This window comes from Augochlora pura, chromosome 6, assembly GCF_028453695.1.
Source record: "Augochlora pura isolate Apur16 chromosome 6, APUR_v2.2.1, whole genome shotgun sequence".
Taxonomy (NCBI): domain Eukaryota; kingdom Metazoa; phylum Arthropoda; class Insecta; order Hymenoptera; family Halictidae; genus Augochlora; species Augochlora pura.
This window is the reverse complement of record NC_135777.1, coordinates 15776347-15793671: the sequence shown is the minus strand read 5'-3', so window position 1 is coordinate 15793671 and position 17325 is coordinate 15776347. Positions and strand designations below refer to the sequence as shown.

General features: G+C 28.5%; 3 protein-coding genes and 1 long non-coding RNA gene across 5 annotated transcripts; 1 reads left to right on the top strand and 3 right to left on the bottom strand.

Annotated features, from left to right (window-relative positions):
- Positions 1 to 62: 62 nt before the first annotated feature.
- LOC144471754 (synaptic vesicle 2-related protein) lies at positions 63 to 3832 on the bottom strand. The gene is made up of 7 exons (XM_078184121.1): positions 3104 to 3832; positions 1821 to 2005; positions 1533 to 1729; positions 1390 to 1453; positions 1192 to 1317; positions 919 to 1127; positions 63 to 829 (listed from the first exon to the last, which is right to left on the bottom strand). The coding sequence occupies exons 1-7, from the start codon at positions 3264 to 3266 to the stop codon at positions 223 to 225; spliced, it is 1551 nt and encodes a 516-aa protein (XP_078040247.1). The 5' UTR covers positions 3267 to 3832; the 3' UTR covers positions 63 to 222.
- Positions 3833 to 3941: 109 nt separating this feature from the next.
- Positions 3942 to 10880, bottom strand: LOC144471751 (uncharacterized). The gene is made up of 3 exons (XM_078184112.1): positions 9687 to 10880; positions 5516 to 9552; positions 3942 to 5445 (listed from the first exon to the last, which is right to left on the bottom strand). The coding sequence occupies exons 2-3, from the start codon at positions 9476 to 9478 to the stop codon at positions 5152 to 5154; spliced, it is 4257 nt and encodes a 1418-aa protein (XP_078040238.1). The 5' UTR covers positions 9479 to 9552; positions 9687 to 10880; the 3' UTR covers positions 3942 to 5151.
- Positions 10325 to 14310, top strand: LOC144471755 (uncharacterized). Its single transcript, XR_013494333.1, has 2 exons — positions 10325 to 10450; positions 13492 to 14310. It is a non-coding gene; the product is annotated as an uncharacterized LOC144471755 (long non-coding RNA).
- Positions 12403 to 17190, bottom strand: Inos (Inositol-3-phosphate synthase). 2 transcript variants are annotated; one of them, XM_078184113.1, is made up of 7 exons: positions 16714 to 17190; positions 15178 to 15350; positions 14768 to 15035; positions 14425 to 14679; positions 14114 to 14356; positions 13935 to 14043; positions 12403 to 13818 (listed from the first exon to the last, which is right to left on the bottom strand). In XM_078184113.1, exons 1-7 carry the CDS (start codon positions 16828 to 16830, stop codon positions 13439 to 13441), a joined length of 1545 nt encoding a protein of 514 aa, XP_078040239.1. In that variant the 5' UTR covers positions 16831 to 17190; the 3' UTR covers positions 12403 to 13438. The 2 variants fall into 2 exon arrangements, with proteins under 2 accessions (XP_078040239.1, XP_078040240.1); XM_078184114.1 differs by lacking the exon at positions 16714 to 17190 and adding an exon at positions 15421 to 15606 and having other exon boundaries at positions 12404 to 13818.
- Between the last annotated feature and the right edge of the window lie 135 nt (positions 17191 to 17325).

Sequence of the window (17325 nt, the reverse complement as noted above, 5' to 3'; positions counted from 1 at the left end):
AGTTTATCCGGTTGATTTGCGAGGAAAAATTACATAGAGTTAATAATCATACATACATGTACTTATGAATTGTAAACAACTGAAATAAACATATATCATAAATATAAACAATCTCTTTTCATTATGCGAAGATTGCAACATAAAATACATCAACAAAAACATATTTTGTATCTAGTTAATAAGTTTCAGTGATACCAACAAAAAAGAAAATTTTAAACGAGTTTATCTTGTTTCCTGCGTTGAATCATGTAATGATTGACTTTTAGTTTCAACAGGTAAAGCAAGTGTAGCTGCAGCAGCACATAATGCTGTTACAGCATATATTGTCATAGCTCCAGTAATAGACCACTGCAAAAATACTTGCGCTATGTATGGTGTGACCATTGCACCAATTCTAGCCATGGCACTGCAAGTACTTACTCCAACACTACGCAAATGTGTTGGATATACTTCTGGAGTATATACATAAGCTGCTTGAAAAACACCAGCAATTAAACCTCTGGCTAGAAAAATTGCAAGTGTCAATGAGATTCTATTCAATAAGCAGGCCCTACCTAAAAAACAAATTAACATGGCAAACATTACTAATTGAAAAGCCATTGTTTTTCTTCTACCGATTTTTTCTATTGCAAAAATGGTGGAAAATATTCCTGGAAATTCAGCTAACGTTGTCCAAAGAAGATCAATATAATCACTACGTTCTAAACGGCAATCCAATTGACATGTATCTTCTTTCTTATTTTCCCAAAAGCTACACTGCTCAGATGATGTATGGAATAATTCCGTTGTCATTAATACTACACCATAATAACAGAATGCTGTACTCATCCTAAAAGTTTTATCTTCATTATTTGAAGCTAATTAAAATTATATGAAATCCCACAGTATATATTATAAAGAAGGAATTTAAGTATTTACCATACAAGCCAAAGTAGAGTAGATGTCCTACACATTTCTTTGCTCAGTACATCTTTTAATTTACCATGATGCACTTGATAAAAACGATCCATAACTAATCTTCCTGGAGGTAGAGGTTTCTTATTTTCTCTTGCTACTCGTTCTAATGTAGAAACAGCTTTATCCATTCTTCCAGTTGACATATCAAATATCATAGATTCTGGTAACCACTATTATAAAATAAAGTGAAGAATGTACACAATTTTTATAGTATTGTTCATTTGTATTACTTACAGGAGTGATAATAGCAAATACAAGAAGTGGTATTGTAGATAAAATGAGAAGCCATCTCCATCCAAAGTATGGCATTATTACCAATGCTATGGCTACCTCAAAACAGGCTCCAAGAGCCCAAAAGCACTGTTAAAAAAGTTAGTATTTTATGCAATGAAAAAAAGAAACAGTTAATGAGATTTATTTTGATATACTAACATCTAATAAAATTACACATTTTGCTCTTTGCTTGGCTGGCAGAAACTCTGCATACAATGTTACTCTAAAACAGTAATAACTTGATGTAATTACTTTCAATTATCAACAATCGTGTCCGCATATAGAACATATCAAATACTTACGATTGTGGTACACAACCAATAGCAAAACCAACTAATCCTCTAAGCAATAAAATCCACAGAAAATTTGGTGCAAAAGCACTGAAGAAAGCATAGTAAAGTAATAAAATTGCACAGAGTGTTAAAGACTGTTTGCTACCATATCTATCACTCAAGTTACTCCAAAATGTAGAACTTAACATCATACCTAGAAAAACAACCTACAGACCATCATTATAATGCATGTATATTTATTAAAAATATTCTACAGGATAATTAGGTAGAAAGATTGTACTTAATAATGAATATTACCGTAGTTGTTAAAGCTTGTTGGTATCTAGTAATGCCCCAGTCACAATGTAACGATGGACTTAAAATACTTAATATTGTTATTTCCATACTGTCCACCATCCAACAGAGACCCGTAAATAGAGATAATTTAACTTGAAATTTTCCAAATCCTAATGCATTGATAGCTTGTACTACAGTAAATGTATCTGTCAATGAATATTAAAATAAAATCAAATCACATATGCTACTTCCTAGAAGGTACAACATGTAATTATTCTATAATAACTTTTATATGTCCAATGTTATGTCAATAAAGAAATACAATTTTCCATGATTTATTAATTTGAAGAATAGAATAGAATTATATATAACAAACATAATTCATAATTATAAATATTTACATAGATTGTATATAATATTAATTACACAAGTAGTGAAAGTTACATTGATTAATAAAGGAAGGAAATAGAAGAGGTAGTAGTTATATATCTTATTTTTAAATGAAATATTTATTGCAAATGGAATTACATTATTTAAATACATTTACAATCAATACCTTACATATTTTTATGGAAAGAACATAGTACGAGTATAATATTAGCTAATACAGAATTAACTATAAAAATTCATAGGAAAGAAAAATTAGTAACCCATAATATTTCAAGTTTAATTCAATTTTAATCAATACACTGAATCCTAAATATTACAAAATTCAGTGAAGTTTTAATATTTACTTTTAATTTTAGTATTTATATGTTTAAACATTAAGAAAATGAATGAATTGATATATTATAAATTGCTAGCTACAAATGAGTGATTTATAAATCAGAATTAGATTGTTCATTTATTGTCATATGTACCACATCAAATAAATATTACATGTATATTGCATCTTACATTAGATTTAATAATCAAAATTTGCTTTATAAATATATACAAACACTTACCTTACTGACATAAACTAAATTAATATATTTCATTCCATCACATTACTAGTGTTACTTGTTAGTAAATGTCATACTTCTCTTTAAAGATGTCTAAATCCTACATAAATTATATTTAATTTATTATATGTATTAATTAAAGCAATTCCCTTAAATCCAAAGTTATACTTCTATGCATACTTAGTAAGATATTTACAGAACTTACATTTACCCACTCCTTAACAGATAAAATTAAGCAAGTTATCCTGCAGGTAAAAAGTGTCAGTAATATTATAAAGAAACCTCAGAATAATTAGTATATTTAAATGATTATAATATCTTTATAATAAACTGTATATATATTACATAAAAATGATATACCATCTGGAATAACTACTACTGAGGATAGTTCCATAGAACGTTCAACATTGTTCCCAAAATTTCTGCTACATCTTGGATTACTGTCTGGTTGATCATTTAATTCCGAACTACGCAATTCTAATTCACGATATGATTTGTTTGATATTTGGCACTGAGTAGACATGACCGCCTAGTTATCATATACACAAAATAATCGTAAAATTATACAATCTATCAAACACTTTATTTGTCACTCTTTTTGTAAACTATTAAATAGTTAATTAATATGAATGTAAATTGTTATTATAACTAGAGCTGGGATCATATACATTTGTGTACTATTAGACACGGCTTGTACAATACGTGTATAGGAAATTCGAGAATTCAAGATCTGGAATCTAGAGCATGACAAGTACAAAAGGGTAAGGTTAGGTCTTTATACCGTCAATTGTATTTACTAAACCAGGAATTAAATAATATGAAATATGGATGAATACTAATCAAAAGCGCAGAATTGAAAATTATTTAAAGTTTCTTGTGTAGCTTAAACAAAATAATTAATTAATTAAGAAGCTATTATAAAATTGAAAGAATTGTAATATTATGTCTCGTCGTATCTATCAATAGTGTTAATTTGTGGGCCACGCCACGCACGCCAAGCAACACAACTACGTGCATCAATTTAGTCACTACAGTCTCCACTTGTTAAAACATGCATATACATATGAATATATATACATTTGAGAAATGTATATTTTCTTATGATAAATCATGTATGATTTTTATATATAGTCAACAAGTTTTTAATACATATAGCAAACTTCTTCGAAATATTTTGTAAAGTATCAAATAAAAAATCTGAAATTCCAATTTTTTTATTGCCACAATAAAATACAGCTGTTTTACAGATGAAAACTTGAATAATATGACAAAATAAATAAAAATCAAAATATTAGATTGTGTTGAAATAGAAGGAAAAACAATGTTAAAATGTGTCAATTATTATAATTTGTTGTTAATGACAAATGTTCCTATCATTTAAAATTTACATAATTATATAATATTCTCGGAATTATTTTAATAAGTAATAGATTCTTAAATGAAATGTATGTAAAAATTTTGAATTTTATAGAAATTAATTTGCAAATACATGATTTCTATAAGTCTAATATACATATATTTTTTTAAATTATTATTAACATGAATATTTCTATTTTATTGTTATGTAAAGAAATATCATACAGCAATGCTTACAAAAAGTTATCTGTAAATGATGCTTGAATTTGCATTTGAGCATCCACTTTGTAATATATATAAAATTCTCTAATGTATTATAATTATAGAAAGTTCAAAGTAAATTGTATGTTATATGAACATTATATTACATATAAGAAAACACTAGAAATACCAAAACTGTGATTATTTCTTTTTTAGTTCACTACAATTTCCAAGTATAAAAAATGCAGAAATGTAAGTATTGTCCATGCTTTAATCACTATGAAATGAAGAATTGAAAAAATAAACATAATGATCTAATTTTAGAAAAAGAATGAATATAGTATGAACAATATATTTGACAAATAAACGTAGTTATGAATAATAACAATTTTTATTCAATGCCATGAATTTTATATATGCATCATGAAGTAAAATATTTGTCCATTTTTTATAGATTTGTACAAAATACTTTATTTATTGTAGCTCAATTAGTTTTATTTATTATTTATGATTAAACCAAGAATTGTATTTGAAAAAGCACTGAGATAAGATTTTTCTACCACTATTTTTACAATCTTAAATTCATTATAATGTGGATAATCATAACAAATTTCTGCTTCAATAGCAGAAAAATATCTTAACATTTTGGATATTTACTTAATATCCTTAACAATTGAGAGCTACATATGCTTGAAGGAAATATGCTGTTTAGAATATCTGTAATTCGAGTTACAGGAATGTGATTTAGCCCCTACTTCTCTGCCCCAATTAAAAAGTTCTTTCAACTTTAATTATTATAATAAAAGTTCATTTTTATACAGAATCGCAAATGTGAAATGCGATTATTAAATTCAATTATTATACATAATTGATGCTGTAGCTAAATTAACTTCAGTATTCGCATCGGATAAATCAGGTAAAGATAACATAACTGGGATCACTTGTATTTTTCCTGAATCATCTTCTTGTTGTAAATGAACTACAGCACCTGATTGCAGTATTTCATTTGTCATCATTTCGTCTGCCATTATTTCTGCAGATTCAATATTGTCTGCAGTTACTTCTTCAGTATAAACAGTAGTATCTTCCATATTCATTATTACTTCTGCTGCATCTGAAGCTTCCCTAGATGTTTCTTCATACTCCTAAGAGAAAATAATACATATGAATTAAACGAAAATTAGTTATTCCATAATAGAATTAAATTTAATTCACCTGTTCATATACTTGTTCATATTCTTCTGTTATCTCTTGTTCTTCGTACTTAACTATTTGTTCTTCTTTGTAATCTTGATCTGTCTGTTCTTCGTACTCTCCTTCAGCAACTTGAGATTCTGCATTAGTTATACCTTCTTGTTCCTGATCAGAACAAGAAGAATCTTCTTCGATTTTAGGTTTAATATTTCGACCAGGTACAATTCTTTTAAATCCTGATCCTCCTAAACTTTCGTGACGTCTTTCGTGTTTGTTTTTATCACCTAAGTATTTGAAACGTTGTCTACACACACTGCAAGAGTATGGTCGTTCGTTCGTATGTGTTCTTTCGTGGCATACAAGAGCACTAACTTGTTTGCATCTCCATGGACAGTATCTACATTGCAAAGGCCTTTCATCACTATGTCTATTTTGATGATGTTTAATCAACTGAATTTTTGTTTTCAGGTTAAATCCACAAATCTCACAAGTATATGGTCTTTCCTCAGAGTGAGATATCATATGTGTTTTTAATCTTAGCTGATTCACAAACCTCTTTGGACAGTGAGGACAAGGTAATGTTCCTTCTAGTCTATTGTGAGTTACCATCATATGATGTTTTAATCTTACCTCAGAAGTAAATGTCAATTCACAGTCTAAACATTTCATAGGATCTTTCTCCATGTGAGTGTTTTTAATATGTGTCCTTAAAATCATTTCTGTTTTAAATGTTTTGTTACAATGATAACATGATACTCTCTTCTTTTCTGGTGTTCCATCTGAATCTTCTTTCACAGCACCAGGAAGAGATTCATTATGTATATGAGACATATGCCACTCTAATGATCTAGTCGAAATCATTGATCTATTACATATGTGACAAGTGTATTGTCTACCATCCTTATGGACTCGGTTTCTATGTATAACAAGTGTTGAATGGTTTGGAAATTTTTCACCACACACTTGGCACGAACATTCTTTTAATCCTCTACTATCAGTTTTTTCATGAACTCTCATATGCAACCTTAAACCATCGCGTCTATTAAAACCAACACCACAAGTATCGCATCTATACTGTCGCTGATCTTCATGAATTCGTACATGTTGTTTTAAAGTAGAACTATTTTTAAACATTTTGTCACAATGTGGACACTGAATAGTATATGCCTTGTGTGTATGCATGTGCTTTGAAAGGCTGTAAAATGGCACTAATTTGTGGCAAACTGTACACTCACGTTTATTGCCTACTGGTTGATGTTTGCGTATTCTATGATGTCTAAGGCTTGCAGGATTTTTAAAATCTGCTCCACAATCTTCGCATAAATACGCTCTTAAAGTTGTGTGCACAGACTTCACATGAAAGCTAAGTTTTTGTTTGAAAGCAAATTTTTTGGGACACTTTGGACATTGAAATATTTTTTCCCAACTCATATGCTGCGTTTTTACATGTTGATCCAATGTTCCTTGATGTTTAAATTTTTCACCACAAACATCACATAGTTGTCCATACATATTGTCACAATGTTTTTGTTCATGTTGTCGTTTTTTCCCCTTAGAATCTAATAACATATCGCAATATGTACACAACTTTTTTCTTATGCAAATTACATTGTGACTCCTTTTTGCTTTGTTCGTTGGAAACTCTTCCATACAATCTTCACAATAATGCATAATTTTGTAATCATGCATTTTTAAATGTTCCTCAAGTACATCTTTAGAAGCAAAAGTTTCTGGACAGTAATCACATTCTAAATAATGCTCTTCTGGAATATAATCTGCTGGCTGACTTTCATCAATCAAATCGGGTAAACTATTTTTTAATACAGCATTATTTCTATCTTCATATAGAGATATTATGTCTTCATCTTTTAATCTTGTAACAACAATTTTACGTTGCTTCAAATAGTCCTGAAAGTCTTGTAAATTTTTTTCTTTCTCTCCTAGAATTCTTGTTAACTTTTCAATATTTCCTTCAGTATAAGATTCATCAAGTTCTTTTTGAAGAAACTCTTTTTTTTTCTTTGCTTCCTCCCACTTCAGCTTAAGCTTTGCTAAACGTGACAAATATTCTTCAGTATTTACATAAGTCTTTTCATTAGTGGATTTATCTTTTACAATTTCTACATTTCCTGAACTTTCATTTTCATTTTTAATAGTACTTGCATTACTATCATTATTATCTTTATCAAACTGTACATTTACAATTGAATCAATGTCTCCACAAATTGAAGATTTTTTATTCTCCTGAATTTCACTACGTTTTACAAAACGGGTTTGAGTTTCTTCAAGTTTAAGAGGAAGTGAAATATTAGCATGACCTCCTAATACTTTTTCTCGTTTTTTCTTATACTCTTCGATTTGCTCTTCAATGATCTGTTCTCTCATTTCAGACTTTTTTGTCCTCTCTGGAAACAGCTCTTTTTCTTTTGTAGCTAATGTTTCATATCGCTTCAAGATTTTTTCCATTGGTTTGATATCAAAACTTTTCTTCCCTACAGGTTTCTCTTCTTTTTTTTCTAATGGTTTATCCATCTTTTTAACTTTGACTAATAATAATTCATTCGGTTTGGAACCTTTAACAGTAACATACATGATCCCATCTTCCTGATTGCTATTAATGCTTAAAGGATTGTTTAAATCCAATTTTTGTACTTTAACATCTTTATAAGTTCCACCTTTGTCGGAGGCATTAGATTGACATATATTTTCGTCTGTTTCTTCACTGGGTTCTTTCTTTGATTGTAATAAAAGCCTCCTTTTCAATATGTTCGGCTGTTTTAAAGATTCTTTTGTACTTTCACTGTTGCATACAGTTTCAGATTTAGATATGCTATATGGTTCAGTAGCACAATTACTATCTTCTATACTCTTTTCTACTTTGATGTACACATTCGATGATGTATCATATTTATATGTTGTTTGATTAATATCCGTGACTTTGTTGTCTGAGACAGAATTACTATCACAAATAAAGACTGGTTGCAAGCACTTCTTCAGAATACTATCCTTTTGTTGAATATTTTTCTTTTTCGTACTTGATATTTGAACATTAATTTCATCATCAGACTCTACAGCATCAGAACTATCAGGTTGAAAAGGTGGATCATCTGGATCAAACTCTTCTATAGACTCATTATCATCACTATTATGTTGAATCGTCATATCTTCAAAAATCTTTACTGTAACATTATTATCAGATTCTCTAGTAATATCTATAGTTTCAATTTTTATTGGACTTTTTTGTTCTTCTTTTGTTAAAGTAGTTATCAAATCTTGTGCAGTCATTTGTTCATTATGTTTCTTATTAGGATATAGATCAATCGTACTGCGTTCTTCGCAACTTTCTCTCTTTACTTCTGATTTTTCAACATCTACTATTGATTTCATTTTATTTATTTCTGCATTTTTTGCTGCTGTATCTGCCAAAGAATTGTGAATAGACTTTAATTTTACTTCTGCTTTTTTAATTTGCATAAAAAACTTATAACTCATTTTTAAATCACAAATACAGTCCATACACATTTGAGTTGATAAGCTATCATATGGATTTATCTCTTCTAAATGTTTAAGTTGTTGACTTAATCTCATTTGAATACCCTTTTCACTGAAAATGTCTACTAATGGAAGTTTTAAACCAGCACAAGTCCTGCAATACTTTTTTAATTCCTGCTTTGTTTGTTCTGATATGCATACCTTCTTTTGTGCAGATATCTTATTGTGAAAAGAAATTTTTGTTAACTCAGTTAAACTGCTAGCATCATGAGCCAGTAATTTTACACGTGGTGTTATTTTTTTTAATTCATTTATATCCTTCACTTGACCAAATGTTTCTTTATTTGGTACTGATGAAGATTTGTTTAATTTATGAATAGCTTTTATATCATTCATAGATGCATTTGAAGTACTGTCATCAGCATGCTGCAAATTATCTACTTTTACTTCACTATAGTTGTGATCTCTGTTATTTACTTCAATGCGCTGCATTTTTAATTCAATGACTTAAATTCTTTGCATTGTATGCTTAATATATATTTGTAAAATATCCTAATGTTTATATCCTAGAGAAAAGAAAATATAATATAAAATATAAAAATGATATATGAATAAATGAAATACAAAATTTGACCAAAAAAACAATTACAAAGGTTCCCTTATTTTTAGGACTTACAATGATTAATAATATTGTATTTACCTTATCATTCAGTATGAAAGAAAATTAGTCCTTTTAACACCAGTTGTGCATGTTGTATTTATAATATTTCTTATTTTTATCCGAGGTTTTCTATATCAACTATTTTATGTACTACATGTCATTAATAAAAGTTCAATGATTCACAAGAAGGCTGATCGAAATCAAGTATCCTCAATGTTACAGTATTGTTATTGCATGAGAATGTAGTTATTACTTCAATATCACTGATATTTTCAGGTTTCCAAACTTCACGTTTCTGTTCATAAAATGAAAAATGCCTTTGTCTTCTTCTTTCAAAGCAGATTGAACCTTTTTATTTTCTTCATAAGATAAACATGAAATTATGTTCTCATAAACGCAGGTATTCATTTTTCATTCGAAATTGAGGTTAGGTAGATTTAATTGTGAGCTTTATACGTTTTTGCACTCAAACTTGAGGTAAACGTAATTGATACGTATTACGTCAATTTTTGAATTCATTAATTTTACCTTTTTATACTCGTAACTGGAAAGAGTAATAACATTATTCAAAAGTTTTTCCAAATTTCGCTAATATAATTTCTTCCTAACGATATCCAGATGGCGCGATTCAATGGCGCCTGTGGCGTATGTTATTTTCGACCTACGCAACGGGCATTCTACACTTCCGAAATTCATGACTAGCTTTCAATAGTCATAGAATATTATAACACGGGACACTGTAACAGTAGCATATTATAAAGATTCGTCATAGATTACAACCTGAAAGATGCAACTTTCACAACGTAAGACAATTAATCCGCACGCACTTTGAAATAGCAATTTGTGCCACGTTCAACTGTCGTCTACTGAAATTCCTTTACTGTAGCCGTGACGTTGCTTACAATCATAATGGCTGCGTTCGTATTCTTAAAAGTAGTGAACGTAGCAAATACAAAAAAGATATTACATTTTTTGTTATAATCTGTTTAGTATTTCAAAATAAAACATAATACGGCATTTTAACAAGAATGGAAATCACACTTATTACGTTTATATTTCTATAAATTTTATTTTTCCGTCTTGTAGCATTGGTACGCATGCGCACATGTATATGATTATAATATGTAACCGCGAAAATTTTGATTTGATTACAAAATCTATTAAAAGTTTATTCTGATTAATTATAATAATTCTTGAAGTGTATTTTATGAACATTATTGTTATATACTGATTAGTTTACATAATTTACATAATTTAGAGTCGGTACATGTTTTTCTTGAAATATTAGATTGGTAAAAAAAAACGCACTCTTTTATCTCTGATAATTATAATTTATTTAAAAAAACTGTTTCAAAAGAATCTTACTCTGTTTTGAGGAAGACATCCTCTTATTTCAAGGTGACCTTGGTTTTTTTTAATGAAATTATATATTTTTTTTATGTAAGTAGATTGCATTTTAAGGTAAATTTGTTGATCTATAATACTTTGGTCAAAGATCACTTAATATTATTTAATGCTGTTTAAAACTCATTAAATGTTCCAAGAGATTAACTTCCATGCATCTTACTACAAACAAAAGAAATCTCTTATCATAACTATGTCAAAATATTAGTTTCATGACTAGCATTACGTATTCCTCATTTTCATGCTTAACAGAACAGTAAATATGATTTTTGAGAGAGTGTCGGTATAATTATAAAGAAGTTGCAAAATTATATTGCAATTGGTGTCCAGTTTACCAACTTTCATATGATAGCATTATTTGAAATTATGAACACAGAGCTTGTCAAGAATGTTCACATAGACATTAGTGTAGGTAGACCCAGGAAATTTCAGAGAGTTTAGTAATCATAGCAGTGGATATGAATCAACAAAAGTTTGACAATGTACTATTAATCTACCGCATCCAGATTATTAAGACGATTTCGTTTCCATCTCTATAGCGATTCCATCTGATACCGATTATGTTGCCAAATTGCAGTTTTGTGTATGGTCCCAATGGCAAATGTTACAGAATCCTTTCTTTTAAAGATTCTCTAACAGGAGAATACTATAACAACTTCCTGAACAATCCATTGCAAAATCTTTTGGAAAACATTTCTTGTGATGCTCCTACTCACAATTATTGGTGTATTCAGGAAACGTTTAATAATGCTTTCTCATTGCTGGATAGCAAGTAGAAGTAATATCCCCTTTACATTCCTACCTTCTATACCTTTTCTTCTGGGGCTGTATAAAACACAAAGTTTACCAGGCAGAACTCACTACCCATGAAAATATGAAGGATTGGATTAGAGATATTTGCTACCAAATTAATAGAACATTGAAGGATATAGAGCTATTCCTTAGAGAAGAATCAATTAATGTATTGATGATGGTAATAGAGGTAAATCTCCAATGGCATTAAATAACTTTGAGTGATTTTCAAAGATCAAAGTATTAAGGTCAATAAATTAACATTAAAATGCATTATTTGCTTACATAAAAAAAATATATAGTTTCATTATTTACAAAACCAAGGTCACCTAGAAACAGAATAAAATTTATTTGAAACATTGTTTTAAATGAACTATAGTTTAGGAAACAATTGAGAGCGTTCTTTCAAATGGGATACTGTTTATTAATAAAGTTCATAAATGAAATAAAACTCGCTATTTTCGTCAATAATGTGAATAAACTTTTTCACCAATTCATTACATTACGATTGTGTGTTTTATAAAAATGTTCTTTATGTATAATATTGTACAACACATAGATTGTGAAATATATCAGTACAAATAGTTTTATCTTTTATATGTTCCTTTTTTATTCATAGAGCATAACATACATTTAAACAATAAGGGTATTTGATCACAAAAATAGATTAACATTACTTTTACATACTGCGCTATTACATAGAATTATAAATCTTTGGGTTGTGAGATCTCCATTTAATAGTAAATACAACGTTTACTGAAATTTCTAGTAGGTATTTAAATTTCACATTTATCAAAAGATGATTTTTAATTAATTGAAATATATCTTTCAAAAATAGAACTATTTATTGTAAAAATATACTTCTTCTATTTTCTACCATTTTAAAACTATACATCTGATTTAACTATTGTAATGTGCTTCCAAATTTATTGTAAACATCACTTTCACTTTCTCATAAATGAAATATAATATAGATCAAATTTAACGAACTTAGTAGTAATTCGATTTGTCACATATAGAAGCTTTTGTAATGAAATCAACAAACTTTATCATTAGAAACAAAATGTCATTTCAAGTAGAAAATATTACATATTTCATCCCATCAGGTCTTTAAATTATGTATATACCATATTCAACTTGGAAGTAGTTCCTGTTTTTCGAAAACGATATTTATATTATTTTGGTTAAAATTTGATTTATACACTTTTACAAGTCCAATAGGAATTTATGCATGTATGTATTCAACATTCGTTAAATATTAACAAGACCATTTCCACTACTAAACATAACAGTATCTCAAGAGTTATATTTACGAATTTTTGATAAAACATTTCATGGTAAGCTGGTCACTGAAACATACTAGTAAAGTTGGTTGATTTCGTCACGAAGCCTCTCCAGATATATTTTTATCACATGTTTCACTTTGCAAGCTGTCAATAAAATATATAAAAAAAAGTAATCTGAAAATAAATACTGATCTCCGAATACTAAACGATTTTGCAAGTTTTTTAAATTAATTTTTGATAATACTGTTCGTTTGTTTTTTTTAAGCAATAATACCCTTACTTTTAAAAATATAATTTGTTTTCTTGATTTTATATAAGTTTATCAAAATTAATTTTGTGTTCAAGTAACATGTTATTTTCAGGAGGCAATGCAAGACATGCTCTTAAAATGTTTTCAATCGCAGCTCGTTGTCTGGATAATGCGTTTACTACTGGTAATCCTCGAGGCACTAATGGTGCTTTGCAAAGATATGACAATATAGAGAGCACGCTATGAAATCCAATAAATTCGTCATTCGAATCTGCTACTTTGAAAGTGATACGTGAACAAATTTCTGCCAGAAGAACCAGATCTAAAATTATTGGACTAGCCAGTAAAGAATCCTCACACGTATTATGTACCACAATTGTATTGTGTCCTCCAAGTAGTATTTCTGATGTGTACTCATCCATAGCCCGTTTACTATCACCTAATAAGAAATTATATGTTAATATAACATAGATGTATGTATTTTTCTTTTTAGTATAATGAACTTTTCACACATAATGTAATCTTAAACGATTGTATATTTTTTTTTATACATACCAACATATGGAACATATTTAATTACAACACAATGGTCCGGTTTCTCACCAGGTTGGTAAAGGATTTTATTTGACTGTACCATATCATCCACCACATTGCTTTTTGAAATCTAAGTAAGAGAATATATGTTAAAATATTAACTTAAGTATGATTCACTCAAAACTAGTTTTTTAAATTACCTCCTTTGATCGAAATTGTTGGGGGGCAGATAAATTATATCCATCATTATTTCCAAGATGATTGTAACTAACAATTGACACTGGTTTAATACCAGCTGATACCAGAAAATCTACAAGTACAGACTTTAATTTTGTTTGTCCAGACTTAAAATCGTCACCAGCAATAAACGTTTTATATTTTTCTGCTAATTCCATTGCTCCAGGCACAAAAGTATTTTGAGGAGAACCATTTATATATGTACACTATAATAAAAACTGCATAAAATTATTCATATTACTAGAAAATTTAGTAGTAAAGTTGTGTTACTTACACCTTCTAAAGCTGCTGCAACAGCGAATACTGTACTTGGACTAATTTCAGAATGATTATCTTTGATAGCTTCCAATAAGTTTTTATCTGTATCATTTACACCTGGTATTATTTTAGAAAATCTTTCAGTATTAGCTGTCCACAATATAATTATTTGATCCAAATTCTTTGAATTCTTAAATTCTGCGATATCTTTTCTAATTAGTTCCAAATGTTCAAATTTTGAACCTGAGAGAACATTATTGGCTCTTTTCTCCTAAAAATATAAATACACAATGACATGTAATATAACAACTTAAAGGAATATAAATGTAATAATAAAAATGAAACGAAAGTAATTTCACCTGATTAGCAGCAATAAAATCAGAGTAATATATGCTTTTCCTTGGTTTCATATGTATCATATATGGTTCCAATTGTTTCTGCAGGTTAATATCTAGAACTTTTGCCCGCTTCATAGCATCTGCTATATTCATGTTTGAAATATCCCAACCATCAAGTTCAATGTCGTCTGGATTTACCATTGGAAGCATCCAAGACATTGGAATATTCACATCTCCTTTCATTCCTCTACCTAGCCTGACAGTAGAAGCTTGAGTCAAAGAGCCATACCTAAAATTTACAATAAAAAATATTATAATACATAATTTACTAAAATTTTTTATTAAAATATTATCACATTTTTATATACTAAATTTATATTAATATACATATAATACTGAAAAATGATTAGATTTTATAAAAATAGTAGTACCAGTTAGCTTCTTGAAGACCATTTTTTGTTTCCCATGAGAGTTTAAGTTTATTTGCTAATAATGCAGCAGTAATAGTGGTACCATTATTTCCACCCCATCCTACTAACATTAATCCAAGCTTTGGAACTTTCAATTGTGTTCTAATTAATAATTGTGTTGACACTGGTTTCACCTATTAAATGTAAATTTAATTTAAAATCTGTAATTTATTTCCCTTAGACTTTTAAAATAAATAATATTACGCATAGTAATTGTTAATATTTGTATCCAAAGTTTTTTCTGCTAGTACACAGTGTACAATACAGGAACCTTTAATTTTTCAAAAATTGAAAATTTCATTTCCAAAATTAAAATCATAGCGTTTGATCAGCTGTTCATTTTTTATTTTATTTGTTCCTTTTCCCTAAAAAAGAATTTTCAAATACAAAATCTGTAAATTTAATGTTTATACAATTTTTTTGTTTCTAAAAAAGACCTTCCAACCTTAAATGCATTGGTCAAATTAAATATCAGCATCTTTTCCTAATAAAAAAAATCTTGCATTAATAACTATTTTCTTTAACTGTATATAATAATACTAACGAATAGTCTCGTGTATAATATGCTTAGTAAATATCTATTAATTGTAAAATAAAAGTATGAGATCAAAAGTTGATGTTTAATAAAAAAAAAAAAGGATATTGTTTTGTTACGCGATAAAATTAATGTGCAAACAATTAATTGTAAGATGGAAACAATAAGATTTATTTAACCACCAGTTGAATCTCATTAATTCATTGCTGAATACTATTTTCGTTTCTCGATCATCAAAATTCAACTTGTAAATATGACTTTAAATTCTCAGATTAAAATTTATATGCCATAATGTATTTTCATAAATGTAAAAATATAGATGGAAGGGATAGTAATAAAATCACATTTGAATAAATTATTCGCCACTATTCTTTAATCGCAGACACGCAAACGAGTATTCAAGTGTCATACGTAGAAGTTATATTATTTGGTAAACCAATTACGGCATTTACGAAATAGTAGGAAATTGTAAATGTCCTAAAGGTACTTTTAAAGTTATTTTTTTTATTTTATATTCTTAATTTTTTTTGCTTAATATATGAAAATTATTGATTCGTTTAAAATATATGTTAGTATTTTTCATTATAATCGTAATACGTACTGATTAAAATTTTGCTTATAAAATTCTTTTAAAAAATCGTTTCCGTAATAATAGAAATAATTGTAAGGTCTATTTTCTCCAAGTAAGAATAGAATTAGTTATATTTATATTTATCATACTAATATACTAATATACTAATTTACTTGTAAATTTGTTTAATAAGCATTTGTAAAACATGCCTAATTTATCGTAACGTAAATGCGACACAAAATATACAAGCATATAGTATTTTTGGTTTTATATCTTTATTTTATGAACTTTCTATACAAAGTAAAATTTTAATAAAAAGACGATGTGAAAAATTCGATATTGAAAGAATATAAAGTAAGATAAAGTATAGACAGTGTTCTGATATGCTTACCGTGTATTTCGAATCACTGTCTTCTGTAACGTTCGTCGTTTGGTAGTCGTATTGTGCTTCGATATAATCTTCTGTATATTTCACCTTCGACGAATCGACACGGATTTTCAAAGCCATTTTGTTTAAAGTTAAAGTTATCGCGTTTACTTCCCGTAATAATAACAATAAAAAATTGAATGGAAAATTGATGGCGCAAATAAGAAAATAAAACGTAGTCTTTCTAGGATGCCGGGTTCAAGGATTATAGATTTCTGCAACTGGAAACGGTGGTGGAATAAGTTGAATTTAAATTTCCAAAAATTAACAAATGAATAATTTGTATAATAGACTATTTTGAAGAATCGGTTATATGTTTCTTTTCAATGTGTAACTGAGAAAGGGAGAGCCTTGTAAACCAACATGAACGCAAATAACACTCGAAGGTGAATATCCAAATTGCCGAGTTCACAGCTGAAACGTAAATGCGGTGAAGACGCTCAAGCATGCGCTTTAAATGAAACGGCGCGGTAGCCCCCTTCCATCTTTATTTACTGGCATCCACTAGATATATGTATATATACATATATGTACATGCACATGCAGTACATACATATGCAATACCATACATTGGTC